The 18,757-nt window shown below is 43.1% G+C and overlaps 1 protein-coding gene across 2 annotated transcripts in view; it reads right to left on the minus strand.

The window, feature by feature from the left end:
• Positions 1 to 18,757, minus strand: part of pabpc1l (poly(A) binding protein cytoplasmic 1 like) — a 67,026-nt gene that overhangs the window by 36,097 nt on the left and 12,172 nt on the right. Inside the window, exons 4-11 of one of the 2 annotated variants that reach the window (XM_008110085.3) lie at positions 16,403 to 16,518; positions 15,211 to 15,350; positions 14,450 to 14,544; positions 13,869 to 14,006; positions 13,445 to 13,540; positions 12,741 to 13,007; positions 7,707 to 7,797; positions 881 to 1,009 (exon numbers count right to left, since the gene is read on the minus strand). In XM_008110085.3, coding sequence (XP_008108292.2) covers positions 881 to 1,009; positions 7,707 to 7,797; positions 12,741 to 13,007; positions 13,445 to 13,540; positions 13,869 to 14,006; positions 14,450 to 14,544; positions 15,211 to 15,350; positions 16,403 to 16,518 — 1,072 coding nt within the window. Of the gene's footprint in view, positions 1 to 880; positions 1,010 to 7,706; positions 7,798 to 12,740; positions 13,008 to 13,444; positions 13,541 to 13,868; positions 14,007 to 14,449; positions 14,545 to 15,210; positions 15,351 to 16,402; positions 16,519 to 18,757 lie in introns of those variants that run through there. The other variant, XM_062978882.1, reaches the window with a different exon arrangement.

Consider the following 18,757-nt stretch of genomic DNA (forward strand, 5'->3'; position numbering starts at 1 on the left):
GATCTGCATGCATTATTTGCCGATATATCACATAGTCCTGGAACTTGGGAAGTGTCTGACATGTGATCCAATACAACAGCCAGCTTAGTGATCTTGTTTGCTGTTGTCAATATTGTTGTGTATCTAATAATAATAATAATAATAATAATAATAATAATAATAATAATAATAAGGCATTTGGAAACAATAGACATTGACAAAATTACGATCTGCCAACTGCAAAAGGCCACCTTACTGGGATCTGTGGCATCATCTGAAAATACATCACACAGTCCTAGACACTTGGGAAGTGTTTGACTTGTGATTTTGTGATACGAAATCCAGCATATCTATCTTGTTTGCTGTGTCATACAATGTTGTTGTGTTAATAATAATAAATTCATTTATATCCTGCCACCATCTCCCAAACAAGGGACTCGGGGCAGCTTACATGGCAACAAAAGTGCAATATAGAACATATAAAATACAAAAAAAAGCTTGCCCACCATTCACAACCTGAAAATACTGCAATAAAATAAAGTAGCAAAACTTGATTTTGCCATTATAGAGAAGGGGCACCACTGATTTGTATATAATGTGACTTGAGCATTCATAGATTTTGGTCTCCATGGGGGATCCTGAAACCAAGTAGATATCAAGAGCCCACTGAACTGAATAACTCCCATCTTCAAAAATTGTGTGGGGGTTTTTTTGTGGGTAGAAATTATTTGTCTTGCAAACATTCCACATCAATTGTTGTCCAAGCATTCAGCAGTGTGAATAAATCATTGATCAAAAACAGAGCAGAAACTATTCACATGAAAACACATTGATATATATCCTACACAAATTCAGTGCATTCAATCAGATGATGAGACATGATTATCCTTTCCTAACTTACCCATTCTCTGGGCGTTGGGTGGCACTCTGGGGACTTGAGTCGATGCTTGTCTCATAGTGCTGATGTTATTCAGGATACGTCTAGGAGGTGCGTTGGTCCTCAGGACTGGTGTGGCTGTGTGATAGGACGCTGAAGACATGAAATGTCATAATCAGAAAGCTTACTTATACAGAAGCAAATGCCACATGTAGAATGCCTAATCAGAACACTATGCTTTGCTTTTATTATTGAATGTTGGGCTAAAGTAAAGTCAACACATGTTGTTCTAGATCTCAGTATCTGTCACGACCCAGGCTGCAGAGCACCAATAACCATACACAGAGGCCAGAATCTATCTAATATCTTTATTGTAGGAATATATAAAGTTAATAAAAACAAGTGTAGAAAATAGTCCAGAATTAGACCTTTCAGGAAAGGTCAGAATTAGTCCAAAAAAGCAATGTCCAATAAGAAATATTAAGGTCCAAAGTTGTAATCCAATAACCGAAACACTCACTTTGCCAAGCAAAGTGAGGGGAGATGACAAGGTCCTTTAGTCCATGAAACTTGAGCGAGGCTAGGAAATAACTTGATACTTGAAACAAGGCTTGAACGTGGAACAAGGTAACTAAGAACAAGAACAAGGTCCGTGGAATAACTTGATAAATCCGTGGAACAAGGCAAGGATTGATCCTGGGAAACAAGGCAAAGTCCGTAGATAAACAAAGGCTGGGAAGCAAGGCGAAGGCTGGATAGCAAGGCAAGGCTTGAGCAGGAGCGAGGCTTGAACCGGAGCGCGCTGTCCAGACACAACTCGCTCCGTAGGCTGACGAATTGACTCCGCGAAGTTACTACGCGGGTAAAACACCTAAATAGAGTCTAGCTTCCCGCCGAAGCAGTTCTCTGGGAATCAGAACCGAAAGCTAACTCTGAGACCAGATGTGAGACTCCCCAAAGATTCTCACGAAAAGCAGTCTTAATTGGCCACATTCTTAGCTGCAATCCTCGCACTCCTGCGCGAAGCTGAATCCAAACTTCTCTGTTGTTTACAAAACTCCCGGCGCAAGAATACGGGAGAAGTAGGCTCTGGGCTTGTTTGACATACTTCTGGGAGACAACTTTCTTGCAGGTGCAAGGTTCCCAGATCTGCCTGGGAAAGATCTGGCTGAGAGGAATCCAGTTCAGACTGGGAAGGTAAAAAACCCAAGTTTTCATCTTCATCAGGAATTACAATGTCCTGAGCAGGACTACAAGGCCCATGAGTCATCACACTATCCCCCTCCTCAAGGCCCCTCCCAAACTGGGGCCCTCTCCCCGAGGCGCGAGGTCGCGGCTTGGCGGGATAGGTCTGATGAAAGCGACGGGTTAGATCAGGAGCATGGACTGTGGAGGCGTCTTCCCAAGAGCGTTCTTCAGGGCCAAAACCCACCCAGTCAATGAGATATTGTAGGCGGCGGCGGTGAAAGCGAGAATCCAAAATGTCCTCAACCTCGAACTCCTCCTCCCCATTCATCAAAACAGGAGGGGGGGCCGGTTGGTCTGTATCAGGACGCACACCATCCGCCGGAAGGAGCAGGGAACGGTGAAACACTGGGTGAATGCGCATTGAACGCGGAAGTTGGAGTTTGAAAGTCACGGGGTTTAATTGCGCCACCACTGGATAGGGGCCAATGAAACGGGCATCTAACTTCCGGCAAGGGCGGTGGGAGGGCAGAAAGCGAGTGGACAGGAAAACCCGATCTCCTACCTTGATTTCGGGGCCCGGCTGGCGATGTTTGTCAGCGTGGCGTTTATAGTCCTCCTTGGCTTGGTCCAGTTGCTGGAGCAAAAGTTGTTGCACCGCTGTGAGTTCCTGCAGCCAATCCTCTGCTGCGGGAACCTCTGAAGTTTCAATGACAGGGGGAAAGAAACGTGGATGGAAGCCGTAGTTTGCAAAGAACGGCGTTTCTTTTGTAGAAGCTTGAACTCCATTGTTGTAGGCAAACTCAGACAGTGGTAACAGAGAAGCCCAATTGTCCTGTTGATAGTTTACATAACAGCGAAGATACTGCTCCAAAGTGGCATTGGTGCGCTCCGTTTGCCCATCTGTTTGGGGATGATGAGCTGAAGATAAGCGAGAGTCTATGCCCAATAGTTTTTGTAGTGCCTTCCAAAAACGAGAGGTGAATTGAGATCCACGGTCTGTGACTAAACTCTTGGGCAATCCATGTAGTCTGAAGACATGTTGAAGAAATAAATCCGCAGTTTCCTTGGCCGTGGGGAGGCCTTCGCAGGGAATGAAATGGGCTAACTTGGTGAATAGGTCCACCACCACTAAGATCGTGGTGAATCCACAGGAAGGTGGTAGGTCAGTGATGAAATCCGCGGAAATTATTTCCCATGGGCGAGATGGGGTAGGAAGGGGGTGTAAAAGCCCTGAGGGCTTCTCCCTTCGTATCTTGGAGCGCTGGCATACTGGGCAGGTGTTGACATATTTTTCCACATCCTTGCGGATCTTGGGCCACCAAAAATCCCTTAGGATCAGATGCATAGTTTTAAATAGTCCGAAGTGTCCTGCTGGTTTGCAGTCATGACACAGACGAAGCGCTTTTTCCCTGCCCGGTCCGGGTGGGATATAGACATGATTTCTATAGCAGAGCAGCCCATCTTTAAGCGAAAAGGGGAAATGCAGACCTTGGCGAAGTTGGTCCTGCGCCCAGGCATCTGCTTGCTGACTAGCCCTGATTTCTTGAGCACAGATGGGTCCTGGAGTAGGGGAAGTTGAACCAATGGGAATGGATTTGGTGTTCCCCACCGTGAGCGTGGCAAAGTTCTCAGGTTGTAGCAGTTGGGATTCAAAGGTCTCCTTGCGTCCTGCAGCGTATTCCGGTTTACGTGACAGGGCGTCTGCTTGCTTGGTTTGGGCTGGGGTCACATAATGGATCTGGAAGTTGAAACGTTCAAAGAATAAAGCCCAACGTTGCTGCCTCTGATTTAGTTTGCGGGCAGTTCTTAGATGTTCTAGATTACGATGATCAGTGTGGACTTCAATGGGAAATTTGGCCCCTTCTAGCCAATGTCTCCAAGTTTCAAAGGCTGCCTTTATGGCCAGTAGTTCTTTTTCCCAAATGGTGTAATTCCTCTCTGGTGTGGTTAGTTGACGAGAATAAAAGGCACAGGGGTGGAGGTGATCTCCCACCGGTTGTAAGAGTACAGCCCCAATTGCCACATCAGAGGCGTCCGCTTGCACCACAAAAGGGGTTCCAGGATGTGGGTGCTGTAGAATTGGCTGGGAGGTGAATAGTTTCTTTAGTTGCTGGAACCCTTTCTCTGCTTGATCAGTCCAGCGGAAAGGCTGCTTTCCACGGATGCAGCTAGTGATGGGGTCGGACCAGCGGGCAAAATCTGGAATGAACTTGCGGTAGTAGTTCGCGAACCCCAAGAAACGCTGCACCTCTTTCTTGTTAGTTGGCGCCCGCCATTCCAATACTGCTGAAACTTTGGCTGGATCCATGGAAAGCCCTAGAGGCGAGATGCGGTAACCAAGGAAATCTACCTCTTGTAGATCAAAAGCGCATTTTTCCAGCTTGGCATAAAGTCCATGATCCCGCAATCGTTGTAACACCATTTTGACGTGGTTCTCATGTTCTGATTGTGATCTGGAAAACACCAAAAAATCGTCCAGGTAGATTATCAAGAACCTGTCTAGATAGTCCTGAAAAATGTCATTGACAAAATGCTGGAACGTTGCGGGGGCTCCGCATAAACCGAAATTCATAACTCGGGACTCAAATAATCCGAATTTGGTCTGGAAGGCGGTCTTCCACTCGTCCCCTTCCCTGATGCGAACTAAGTTGTAAGCCCCCCGAAGATCCAGCTTGGTGTAAACCTTGGCTCCTCGAAGCCGATCCAGTAGATCCGAGATTAAAGGCAGGGGATAGCTGTTCCGCTTGGTGATATTGTTCAATGCTCTGTAGTCCACCACCAAGCGTAGTTCCCCTGACTTCTTCTTCACAAACATCACTGGGGAGGCGGCTGGGGATTGAGAGGGTCTGATGAATCCCTTGCGAAGGTTTGTCTCTAGGAATTCCCTGAGAGCTTCTTGCTCTGGTTCAGTCAGGGAGTAGAGATGCCCTCGCGGGATCGGGGCCCCCTCCACCAAGTCAATGGCACAGTCATAAGGTCTATGTGGGGGTAATTTTTCGGCTTCTTTCTCATTGAATACATCCCAATACTCGGAGTACTTCTTTGGCAAGGTGATGATGGGCTCGGTGTCTGTGGCATGGCATACCTTGGCTACGAGGCAATGGTTTTGGCAGTACGGTGAAGCAAACTGCAGTTCTCTGTTGGACCAGGAGATGTTAGGGTCGTGGAGAGTCAGCCATGGAATTCCCAAAATCACAGGGAAATGGGGAACCTCGGTAACAAAGAAGGAAATCTCTTCCATATGTTCCCTTATCCACATCCTGGTGGGTTCCGACCACTGACTTACGGGGCCCGTCTTGAGGGGACGGCCGTCTATGGCTTGCACCACACGGGCATTCTTGAAATCATGATATTGTAATCCCAGAGAGTCGGCATACTCTCTATCGATGAAATTGTTGGTAGCTCCAGAGTCTATCATGGCGTGGATCATGACGGGTCCCCTTTTTGCTGACCATAATGTGACCACGAGAAGGAACAGGACCCCGGTTGGCGGCTCTTGGATGGATTTTTTGACCGGGTTGGCGAGCCCCTCTACACCCGGTCGTTGGCTTCCCCCGCCGGCTGTGTGCCAGTCGGCTCAGACGCCTTCGTCTCCGTGGAGGACGCCGCCGCAAGACGGGCGGCAGGCTTCCCTTTGGCTGGGCACTCTCTGGCGAAGTGGCCCCCGTTCCCGCAGTACCAGCAGAGGTTTAAGCGTTGACGACGGGCCTTCTCGGCGGCATCTAGTCTGGGACGCACATTGCCCAACTGCATCGGCACCTCCTCGCCTCCTCTGGGGTATGGGGTTGGCGGTGGGGGTCTCCACACCGGACGTGGCTGAACGCTGGCGGGAGCGGGGGGTTTTGCCCCGGCTCTACTGCCCTGGCCTCGAACCCACTGTTTCCTGTTGGCAATCATGACTTCAGCCCGTAAACATTGATCAATGAGTGCCTCGAGGGTCTGGGGAGGATCCACCTTGGAGATTTCTTCCAGCATTTCAATGTTGAGACCCTCCCGGAATTGTCCCCTGAGGGCTACATCGTTCCAGCCGGTGTTGTGGGCCAGCACTCGGAACTCGGCTATATACTGAGACATAGGTCTGTCTCCTTGGAAAAGGCGACGGAGTTTGTGACCGGCTGCCTCCAAATTGTCCTCGATTCCCCAAGTCTCCTTGAGGTGGTCCAAGAAGTGTTGCGCTGATCTTAGGTGTGGAGAGGCTTGGTCGAACAGTGCCGTCGCCCAGCTGGCCGCTGGCCCGTCTAGAAGACTGTAAACCCATGCCACTTTGATGTCTTCTTGGGGAAACTCGGCAGCACGGGCCTCCAGATAAGCTTGACATTGGCGACGGAAGACATGAACCTTAGAAGCTTCTCCAGTAAACTTGGTTGGCAACGCCATGGCCGGAAGACGAACTCCGCGTTCCTTCAAACCCCTTATTTCTCCATCCTGTGCATTGAGCTTATCACGGATTCGGTCCACCTCTTCCTTGTCGATGGTGTAGGTAATCGGCTGGCCGCTCGGCCCAGGTACGGTTCCGGTAGACATTCTGGCCGAGGTTAATTGGTGCTTAGGGTGGCGGAGTCAAACTGTCACGACCCAGGCTGCAGAGCACCAATAACCATACACAGAGGCCAGAATCTATCTAATATCTTTATTGTAGGAATATATAAAGTTAATAAAAACAAGTGTAGAAAATAGTCCAGAATTAGACCTTTCAGGAAAGGTCAGAATTAGTCCAAAAAAGCAATGTCCAATAAGAAATATTAAGGTCCAAAGTTGTAATCCAATAACCGAAACACTCACTTTGCCAAGCAAAGTGAGGGGAGATGACAAGGTCCTTTAGTCCATGAAACTTGAGCGAGGCTAGGAAATAACTTGATACTTGAAACAAGGCTTGAACGTGGAACAAGGTAACTAAGAACAAGAACAAGGTCCGTGGAATAACTTGATAAATCCGTGGAACAAGGCAAGGATTGATCCTGGGAAACAAGGCAAAGTCCGTAGATAAACAAAGGCTGGGAAGCAAGGCGAAGGCTGGATAGCAAGGCAAGGCTTGAGCAGGAGCGAGGCTTGAACCGGAGCGCGCTGTCCAGACACAACTCGCTCCGTAGGCTGACGAATTGACTCCGCGAAGTTACTACGCGGGTAAAACACCTAAATAGAGTCTAGCTTCCCGCCGAAGCAGTTCTCTGGGAATCAGAACCGAAAGCTAACTCTGAGACCAGATGTGAGACTCCCCAAAGATTCTCACGAAAAGCAGTCTTAATTGGCCACATTCTTAGCTGCAATCCTCGCACTCCTGCGCGAAGCTGAATCCAAACTTCTCTGTTGTTTACAAAACTCCCGGCGCAAGAATACGGGAGAAGTAGGCTCTGGGCTTGTTTGACATACTTCTGGGAGACAACTTTCTTGCAGGTGCAAGGTTCCCAGATCTGCCTGGGAAAGATCTGGCTGAGAGGAATCCAGTTCAGACTGGGAAGGTAAAAAACCCAAGTTTTCATCTTCATCAGGAATTACAATGTCCTGAGCAGGACTACAAGGCCCATGAGTCATCACAGTATCTGTGCTGTTGCTGTTTTCATCTCAGCATTAGCCAACTGAAAAGTAGAACTTCATATCAGGTGAAGCATCATCCATTACCTTATAACACATACTTTTCCAATATTTTTAAATAATTACTCACAAGGAGGCCGGGAGTGCTGTCCATTCCAACGGGGAGCAGGACGGACTGGGGCAACTGGGCTTGCATTGTAGTAAGGAGTTCTAGGTTGTGGCTATTAAAAAAAGAATGCAAGTTAGTGTATGCAAAATTAACAGAGTGCATTACTAAATTGTCATCCACCCTGCAACACTTTGAAATATTGAATTACAAGCACAGGTATCTTAGTAACAAGATGAACATTTAATCCTTTTCATCCAGCATTATTGTTCATTTCTATCAGATCAGCTTCAGCTCAGGATGAACGGCATATGAACAACAACGCTCCAAGATATTAAAAATTGAAATTGAATCCAGACAAGACAGAAGTCCTCCTGGTAAATTGTAAGGTAGATCAGGGTATAGGGTGGCATCCTGTGTTGGATGGGGTAACACTGCCCTTGAAATCACAGGTTTGCAGCTTGGGAGTCCTTCTGGACTGATCACGAAACCTGGAGGCTCAGGTGTCAGCAGTGTCCAGGAGGGCCTTTGCACAATTAAAACTTGTGTGCCAGCTGTGCCTGTCTCTTGAGAAGCCAGATCTGGCCATAGTCATCCATGCCTTGGTTATATCCCACTTAGACTGCTGTAACACGCTCTATATGGGACTGCCCCTGAAGAGTGCTCAGAAACTTCAACTAGTTCAAAGAACTGTAGCCAGACTAATTACAAGTGATGGACACAGGGAGTGGACAACCCCGCTGCTACAGCACCTTCAATGGCTGCCAGTTTGTTTCTGAGCCCGATTAAAAGTGCTGGTTTTAACCTTTAAAGCCCTAAACAGTTCAAGTCCAACTTACTTATCTGACCGCTTCTCTTCATACCAATCTACGCGAACCCTTAGATCATCAGGGGAGGACCTACTCTCGCTTCTGCCACCATCCCAAATACAGCAATGAGAGAGAGGGCCTTTTTTGGTGGCCACCCAAAGCTTTGGAATACCTTCCCAAGGGAGATCAAAATGGCACTCTCCCTAACAGCATTCAAGCAACAGCTGAAGACCTTACTATTCAAACATGCCTTCAGCAAATATATCTAGCCCAGTGTTGAGAAGGTTAATCTTCATTGGGCAGTGCAAAATGCAGTAAGATTTGACAAGACATCACAATGATGTACATCATTTTAAATGCTTATATATGTTTTATTGATTGCTTATTATGTTTTATATTTGTGTCTTTGAATGTTGTTGATTTTATATTGTATTTGACTACATTTTAATATGTTGGTAGCTGCTTTGGGTCCCTTCATAGGAGAAAAGCGAGATATAAAGATTTATTTTTTATTATTACAGTAAAGTCTCACTTATCCAACATAAACGGGCCAGCACAACGTGGGATAAGTGAAAATGTTGGATAATAAGGAGGGATTAAGGAAAAGCCTATTAAACATTAAATAACATTATGATTTTACAAATTAAGCACTAAAACATCATGTTTTACAACAAATCGAGAGAAATAAGTAGTTCAATACATGGTAATGTAATGTAGTAATTACTGTATTTATGAATTTAACACCAAAATGTCTCAATATATTGAACACATTGACTACAAAAACATTGACTACTAACAGGCCAACTGCGTTGGATAATACAGAATGGTGGATAAGTGGAGGTTGGATAAGCGAGACTCTACTGTGTAAGATATCTGGGCCATGGCTTCCTTGATTGAATCAATCCACTGATAATACAGTTTTCCTTTAATTTCATGCTGCCCTCCCTTTACCAGGTATTATTGCCTTTTTAGTAAGTCATGCCTTCTCATGATGTCTTTGTCTATATGTTATAAGTAATTATGTTTATTGGATTTTATTTTTACTTATTGTGATCTGTCTTTGATTTGTTTCTTTGATTTAATTTTTTAATCGTAAGTGTGATTGATATCATGTATATTGTTTTCTCATGTTGTAAGCCACCCTGAGTTCCTTTGGGGAGAGGGGGCAAGATATAAATAAAGCTTTATTTATTATTTTATTATGACACAGCAAACATGACAGATATGCTGGATTTCGTATCATTATTATGTGCCCAAAGCCTAAACCGAATCATTTTGGCATCTAGATAGTGTTCAGGCTTATTTTGCTCTCAGACCAATTGGCCTTTTCAGCTGTTGATGGCATCTGTAAAACTCTTCTCCAGCACATTTCAAATTAGATTGTTCTCTTTCTGTAAGATTAACTGGCATAGTAATTTGAGAATGTTTACAGATCAGAAATATAGAAGATCTACTGTATAATAAGACCGCTAGAAGACAATACTAAACCAGTATGGGAACCCAGAGCCCTCTGTAGCTTTGGGAAGAAGCCCATAACACCATCAGTGGTGTCTTCCAACTCTATGATTATATGAGTAGGATCTATTTTTTTTCATATAATCTTTCAGGCAAACAAATATCTATTTAAAAAATGGGCTGGGTTTAGATTAACTAAATCTACAGTCCAAAACTAATTAAAATCTCTGCACCACTAAGGTAATTTCATACCTGGAAATCACTCAAAGATAAACAGATATTATGCAAGCAATCCATGATAAAATCTATATAGATATATACACACACTTAAAATGATTGGCTTGGGGTATATTTTTGAGTTTCACTGTGGGAAGGGAAGCCCAATGCTTCTCCCTTCCTGCTGTTTTGTCAATTTAACCACTCTACTTTCAATGTTATTATCCCTTCAGCAAAAAAGCCACACCAGTCTGTGTTTCAGGTTGGAATGTATTTCCAGCAGTTCCAGGAGGAGGTAATCACAAAAATACCCAACAACAAGACAGAGAAATTGGCTGAAAATTGATCCCACGAGCACTGTTATTTTAAACCAAACCATGTGCGTTTTTAAAAATTTATTATCTATGACTAAGATGTATATGATGATTCAAAAAGCCAAAATCATGGCACCTTAAAAAGTCTTATTTGGCATACTCTCTGTGGACTGCAGTGCAGATCAAAACCGTAACACGCTTGATGAAAGATGTGACCATCCACAAAGTATGATGGCAAATAAAGGCTGTGTTTAAAAAGCAACTAGATCCTCTATTGCTTCTTCTACAACAGAATCACACAGCTATTCTTTTCAAAAGCACATTTAAAACAGGAAAATACCTATTGTAGGAATCATTGAAATTGTTAAGTTCAAAGTCCACATGTCAATAAGTTTTCTGATAGCCAAGAACATGAGGACCAATTCCCTAATCCTTGAGAGGGTATTTCAGAATTTGGGATTGAAATTAAACCCAACCAATCAATGTCTGTATTGCTTTGAAGCAATAAAAAAGTACTTGGAAATAAGTCTTATTTATGGCATATATTTTGCCCATGCAAAAAATTCAGCTGAACTATGTTTTCACAGTGTCTCATTTTTCAGTGATGCATACAAGGAAATAAAAGATACAGTCATGTCATTTCCTCACATCTCAAACAACTCCAGACTGGACCTTCCCATTAGACCCAGTGAAACAGCCATCTCAGCTAGCAAATGCTGGAGGGAGGGATGGGCAACAAGCAGCTGGAGGACACAGGAATGTGTGCCCTGTAGCCTGCCTTGCATTCCTCTGAAATAGCCCATGACTCTCAGCTGTAACTGAAGCATGCTTTCTCATCACTAGTGTTGAATTAAGATATAGCTCTTAGCCCAGTCAGCTTCTGGATATATAAAGCAGGAAAGGCAGCACCTGTCCATCACTTCAGGCACCAAAATGACTCAGGGCTGCTCAGTCTCCTCTGGAAAGAGAATTTGCATTATCCATTAACATTAGCTGGGAAAGGATGGACAAAAAATGAGACCTCAGTTATGAGACACTAGCAGGCATCCTTTTTGGCTCTCCACTAAGCAACCACAACCTGAGCTGGAAAGTAAGGAATTATAAATAACTAGTACCCATTTTTATAACAAGGGCACAACGAAGTCACATTTCAAAGGTAACACATTAAGTGGAAATGCAGTGGATTTACTGGTATAATGAGCAAGGTCTTCTACATAACTTCACAGAAACCTTTGGGGTGTGTGCTTATTTTCACATTAAATTCCCTCTCTTTTTAAATAAGAATAGCAAAAAAAAGAAGTTAACAAGCAATTCAGTGGGTAACATAAAAATTAACTTTATAAGGACTGTTAGGACCTATGACAATAACTTTCTTACTTAGGCAATCCCTCGTAGTTTGAGGATGATGGTCCACCATTTCTTGGAAGATGCCTGTGCGTGATTTTTTAAAAATGTGTCGATGGATTGTCACCTTGAGGTGGTGAGGGGGCTTGCGTGTTTCAATGAACCTGAGGACACAACTACGGGAGTCACACACTCCCAGGAGTGGTCACAGGGGAGGATCCAGACCAAGAACAATCCGAAGACCCAAAGACCTCAACAGTGGAGCAGGCAGAGGATAACATGCTACATGTTACAACGGCTGTGAAGGCGGAAGAAGGCTGCAACAGACTAAGAAGCCACTCTTGTTGTGTGAATCACACCACTATTGGGACCTCAATCTGTGAAGACTGTGTGTTGACCAGCCGTGCACCGACCTCCACATATTATGACAATAACACCATGTAACAAAACTTGGAAAAATGTTCTGTTCCTTGTTTGAAAATGTTACTCCTCTTTAATTGTGTGGTACTTTTGCAGTACTTACTTCGAAAGTAGTTTTATACTCCAGAAAGTTCATTTTTGTGGCTGCCACAAACTATGTTGAGACTTTAAGAGATATTCAATGAAAAACTATAGGAAAAATGTGCTGCAAAATGTCCCACAAAAAAACCAACATTTTTGCAGTTTAATAAACTTTTTCCATATTTTTATGATAGAACCAATTAAGGAAATCACATTTATAACCCAGGAACAAAAATAGTGTTACACAGTATAATTTAATTTGAAAGCACAATAAAACAGGAAGGAATTACATTTAAAAGGTGACAAAGTCTGACAATGGGAACAACAAAATGATTCTATGATCCTAAAATCTTCCTATGTTGTTACCACTGCCAGTATTGAATATGTTTAATAGCAGTATTTTTTTTCATGGATCTTACCTGTGGAATGGAAGGCACGAAGTAACCCGGAGGAGGTTGGAAGGAGCAGAAGAGTGGGCCAGGCAAGGTTCTGAGAGTAGCCAGTCTCTGCATGTATTGGTTGGTCAGAATGGCTTTTCTTTCCTCTTTCCTTTGGGCTAGGGCAACATACAAAGGCTTGGTGCTGACAATCCTCCCGTTCATTTCAGTCACTGCCTTTGTGGCCTCTTCAGGTGAGGAAAAACATACAAACCCAAAACCTTTGCTGTGTCCACCCTCTGTCATCACCTAAAATTTGAAATTAGGAAAGGGGCCACTGAGCTCACAGTAACACTCCCATCTGCAAGTACATTCAGAGATATGGACAGCAAAGGAAAGTGATCAACTGACATCTTACCCTAACAAATACAGGCAGTCCCCAAGTTACATGCAAGATAGGTTCTGTAATTTTGTTCTTAAGCTGAATTTGTATATGAGTCAAAACAGGTAGATTTTTAAAGTATAACTTCAGTTAAATATTATATCTACCATATCTACTGTATCTATCTATCTACCATATCTATCAGAAATGTTAACAAACACTAAAATATTAATGTTACTAGCATTAGTACAATAATAAAAAGAAATTTGAAAATTGTTGAAAAATTAAACAAATTGGTATGTATGTATGCAACAAATTATTTTTAACAAATTACTTCCAAAAGTTGTTTATAACCAAGTCTTACCTTGGCACTGGTGATGGTTCCATAGGGAGAGAATTCTTTCCTCAGTCGCTCATCATCAATCCCATCATCCAGGTTCTTTACATACAGGTTAACCCCCTAAAAACAAGTAAGCACAGTGAACTTCCCAATTGTTATATTTTAAAAGATAGACCAACATGCCATCGTAAGGCTGAAAAGGAACCAAATGTCTGCATCAACAACCAACCTATCATCTTACATTCCCATAAAAGCTCACCCAGGCTACAATACTTCAAATTTCTATATATGGCTGTGAAAACTAAACAAGAAGAAAATCAACTCTAGTCTCTATCCTCTACCCTGATGGAGCAACAATATGCATAGTATTTGGGATTCATAAAATAGGATCTTCATGCCTTTTGTAACACCCAGTGAGCCTCTTGTCTTGCTTCTAATTTCATATTACCTGGTATCTGCTCACTCTTTCCTGCTTGATTTGCTCAAATTTACGTTTCAGCTCACTCTGACGTTCCATCCTCTTCTGAGCTCTTCCAACATACAACATTCGGCCATTGATCTCCTTCCCATTCATGTCTTCAACAGCCTGCCAGAAAACCAAGTATCAAGAACGAGTATTGGACATGAAAGGTTGTAGTACAAACTCTCTTCATTAATAGCCAGGCATATGTATCACAGAAAGATATTACTGATTTAATACTTTGTTGCATTTCTAAAGTTCTTCCTTCTGAGATACCATATATCTTGAAATTTCACCCACCATCACCTTTGAGGTTGAACTAAGATGGCACTGAAGGTTGCACATTTCAGTAGCATGAGAAAGTGCTTTTCCACATAAGTCTGATGTGTGATGAAGAACCAAGTGCAAAGAACCTGTTAACATTTTATGTGCACATAAACTCACAAGTCAAGCCTCTTCTCCATTAATAAAGCTTTTTAGTCCAGTTTTGATAACTGTGTGAATTGGAATAAGATGAAAGGAAGGAAGCAGACATTAGACTGACATAGAAGGAACAAAGATTATCTTGCCTTCTGAGCATCCTGATGTTTCTCAAAGTTGACAAACCCAAACCCTTTTGAACGGCCTATGTTATCTGTCATGATTTTGACACTCAGTGTCTTTCCTGGAAACAGAACAACTTCAGGTCAGCAAGATCACCAGCACATAATCTCAGAGAAGAGTTGAGGTCAAAAGTTGCCTCTCAGAACAGTTCATCACAGAGCAAGAATAATGGTGTTATCCAGGTAGGATTAGCTTTTTTCCTGACCTATGTTTTTCAGCTTGCATAAATTTATCCTGCAGTCAAGTTTTTATTTTAAGGAGGTTCCAATTACAGGATAAGGATTTCTGTACCAGTAAGTCGGTTTCATTCCAACACTTGAAAGTCCCACAAAGCCTTTGATTGCCTAATGTGAATCCTGGCTGCAACACAAGCAACTCACTGCTAGAAGGATCAGAGAAACAACATTGTCTGCAGTCTATCAAGGCAGCATCTCCAAATTCAATCACTACAAAGGGAAAACTATTTGTAGTTCTGAAACTCCATGCTGAAATACAACCTTAACTATTCAATCGTAACACTCTATAGTTAAGGGCAGGTTTCAAGGACCCATATTTCTAGCTTCCGAAAAGACTGTTGTGGGGGCCCTTGGGCAATACTAGTTGTGTTTTCTAGTTGCATCCAATGTATAAGGAAATATCCAAATTGGTAACGAAAACATAATTGAGCCCCAGGCTTAACATTCTTATCAAAGCCCTATAGGCTTCCCTTTTAAAACATTGTTCTTACCAAATATCGAGAATGTTTCCTGCAGCCTCTCATTGCTCATCTCTTCTCCAAAGTTCTTGATGTAAACATTTGTGAATTCCATTGCCTTGGCTCCATATTCAGCTTCACGCTCACGTCGGGATTTAAAATTACCAACAAAACTGCAACAGTAAGCAACATCTGTGAAACTACTTTGTTAAGTTGTGCAGAAGGAGCATAGAGATTCCTCCCGTATTGGTCCTACATAATGGGCAAGGGAATGTTCAGTAGGGACCTCTTCTTTTTAAAAACTGTAGGTAAGATTCAGGACAAACTTTCAGAGCTCAAACAATGGCAAATGCACAAGAGAAGCAAAATAATCTCTGCCTTTGGGTAGTTCACTTGCCTTGGGGTAAGTGAACATGCAGTGACAAAACCACTCAAGACAACAATTTCCCTACCAACGGCAAAACCACTCTAGTCTACAATTTGCATCTATCAAGATGAATGAAATCTCTTCATACAACATCTATTTTCCAATAAAATATTTCTGTGAAAATGGGACTTTGGGGGTCTTGTGCAGGATCAGTAGCCCTAAAGATGCCTTTGAAACAAGATTCATAATCTTCAGATTTCAGAGATCATGAAAAGGCAAAACATTCCTAATTGTTTGCCTCGTATTATTATTGCTAAGGATGATGAAAGGGACTTGTGAGATTTTCTGCCTTGTTCTGCCAAAACAGATTGGTTTTGAACACCATGAGGCTTGATCTGAGAAAGTGAGAGTGCCATATGCTACATTACTGAGAAGGACTTGGAAGCTATTTTTCCTAGAAGAAACCAGCTTTTAGTACTTTTGCCTTTTTACCTCCTGCTTGTATGGAAAATGCTTTCTCTGAATGCCTAGTGTACTGCTGAAGTATATCAGTCACTGCACCTTCATTTTTCTGCAGGGGTTGGAGTGCAAGACCCCCACAAAAGTGGAAAACCACAAATAAGAAAACAGGGGGGCAGGGTTGACCTGAGAGAACATCTTTAGGTCCTCCAGTGCAATTCTATGGTCAGCCTCTGGCCAATGTTGACCACAGAGCCACAGTGAAGGATCTAGACATACCTAAAGAGACCATATTAACGAAACTGCTTAATAATCACATCAGTAAAAGTTAAATTCATGGTTTACCATAAAGGACATCATATAAATCCTTCTAATCCATCTCCCACAGCCTCCACTTACACCTTGCGATCATTGAGTAACATTCCATTCATTGTGGCAATTGCTCTGTTTGCTGCCTCATGAGTCTCAAAATGGACAAAGCCATAACCTCGGGATCCATTCTCATCACAAACAACCTGTTAATACAAGTTTGAAGGGCAGGGAAATGAAAGGAAGAGTCAGAAATACGAAAATAAAAAATGATCCATAGTTGGCTCTTTGTTTCCACAATTTTCACAAGTCAAATTCAATCGTTACAAGGGAGAGGATCAAGCACTGGACTAGTATTGGTACCTGTACTGGTGAAAGAGCAGAATCAGAACAAGGACTCTCTTCTCTTCCCTCTGCAGTTTTCTATGAACCCCAAACCCCTTCTTGAGAGGACTGGAACCCCTTCAGAACTATGGACAGTAAGGCAAGGGGAATGTCGGTACAACATTGGCTTTAGGCCAGTGACAACGTGATTGTGTTACCAAAATCATATCTGTAGAGCTCACAGATGACAACAAAGAACAAAAAAGCTGGTAGCTCTTTCCAGGTTTAGGAAAATAGATTACCCTGCACCTGAACTAAACAAAATGGGCTGGGTAATTGATGAGAACAGATTTCTTTCTGTCATGGCAAACTCTAGCTCTGAAAACAAAAGATTCCGAAAGTCTAGAAGATTTAAAGGAGAAAAAGAGTTAACCACAGCAAAAATGTTGTTAATAGGTCTGAAGAATAAGTAAATCATTCCAACTTCTTAGAGGGCTACCATGCCACTCCATTTGTCAATTAACAAAAACCCCATTAGTCCATTAACCAAAACACAAGAGTTTCCCTTCTCTTCCTTCATACCAAGGGCCTTCTACACTGCCATATATTCCAGAGTATCAAAGCAAATAATCCACATTACCTGGTTTGAATCAGATTATATGAGTCTACACTGCCATATAATCCAGTTCAAAGCAGATAATCTGGATTTTATAGAAGTGGCCCAAGACTCTCATGAGAACATCCTTGCAGTTTCTAGCAGTTATAAACTCTCTCTGTAGTTGGTCATATATCAAACAGGCCAAGGGAAGCAATTCCAAGCTAATGGGAGAAAATGGCATTCCATATTTCCCCTAATATGCAAGCAAATTCAAGCATGGACAGGCACACATCCAGTGCACATTTCTACATAGCCAGTGTTAGCATCTTACATGCTAAAAAATGAAAATAAAATATTTATTTATTTATTTATTTACAGCATTTATATTCTGCCCTTCTCACCCCGAAGGGGACTCAGGGCGGATCACATTACACATATTAGGCAAACATTCAATGCCTTTTAACATAGGACAAAGACAAACAACAACATAGCTGGCCTGCATCAATAGGGGTATAGTGTCTAGATCCAGGGAAGTCATGCTCCCCCTCTATTCTGCCTTGGTCAGACCACACCTGGAATACTGCGTCCAATTCTGGGCACCACAGTTGAAGGGAGATGTTGACAAACTGGAAAGTGTCCAGAGGAGGGCGACTAAAATGATTAAGGGTCTGGAGAACAAGCCCTATGAGGAGCGGCTTAAAGAGCTTGGCATGTTTAGCCTGCAGAAGAGAAGGCTGAGAGGAGACATGATAGCCATGTACAAATACGTGAAGGGAAGTCATAGGGAGGAGGGAGCAAGCTTGTTTTCTGCTGCCCTGCAGACTAGGACACGGAACAATGGCTTCAAACTACAGGAAAGGAGATTCCACCTGAACATCAGGAAGAACTTCCTCACTGTGAGGGCTGTTCGACAGTGGAACTCTCTCCCCCGGGCTGTGGTGGAGGCTCCTTCCTTGGAGGCTTTTAAGCAGAGGCTGGATGGCCATCTGTCGGGGGTGCTCTGAATGCAATTTCCTGCTTCTTGCCAGGGGGTTGGACTGGATGGCCCATGAGGTCTCTTCCAACTCTACTATTCTATGATTCTATGATTCTATGATTCTAGCTCTGAGCGGGCCTCGAACTTATGACCTCCTGGTCAGTGATCCATTGCAGTTAATTGCACTGGCTTGCTCTCCCGTCTGCGCCACAGCCCCTGGCTGGACTCATACTCTAGACACCTACAGTCAGAGCCGGTCCAACAATGAGGCGAATTAAGCGGTTGCTTCGGGCGCAAAACATACGGGGATGCAGTCGAGACTGCTTTTTCTGTTGTTTTGTTGTAAAACATGATGTTTTGGTGCTTAATTTGTAAAATCTTAATGTAATTTATGTTTAATAGGCTTTTCCTTAATCCCTCCTTATTATCCAACATTTTTGCTTATCCAACGCTTTTATTTTTCAGTGATTGGTTTGGGGGGGGGGGCACCAAAATTCTGTTCGCCTACACTTAAAAAATACCTAGGGCCGGCTCTGCCTACAGTATT

The sequence above is a fragment of the Anolis carolinensis genome, chromosome 4, assembly GCF_035594765.1.
Source record: "Anolis carolinensis isolate JA03-04 chromosome 4, rAnoCar3.1.pri, whole genome shotgun sequence".
Lineage (NCBI taxonomy): Eukaryota > Metazoa > Chordata > Lepidosauria > Squamata > Dactyloidae > Anolis > Anolis carolinensis.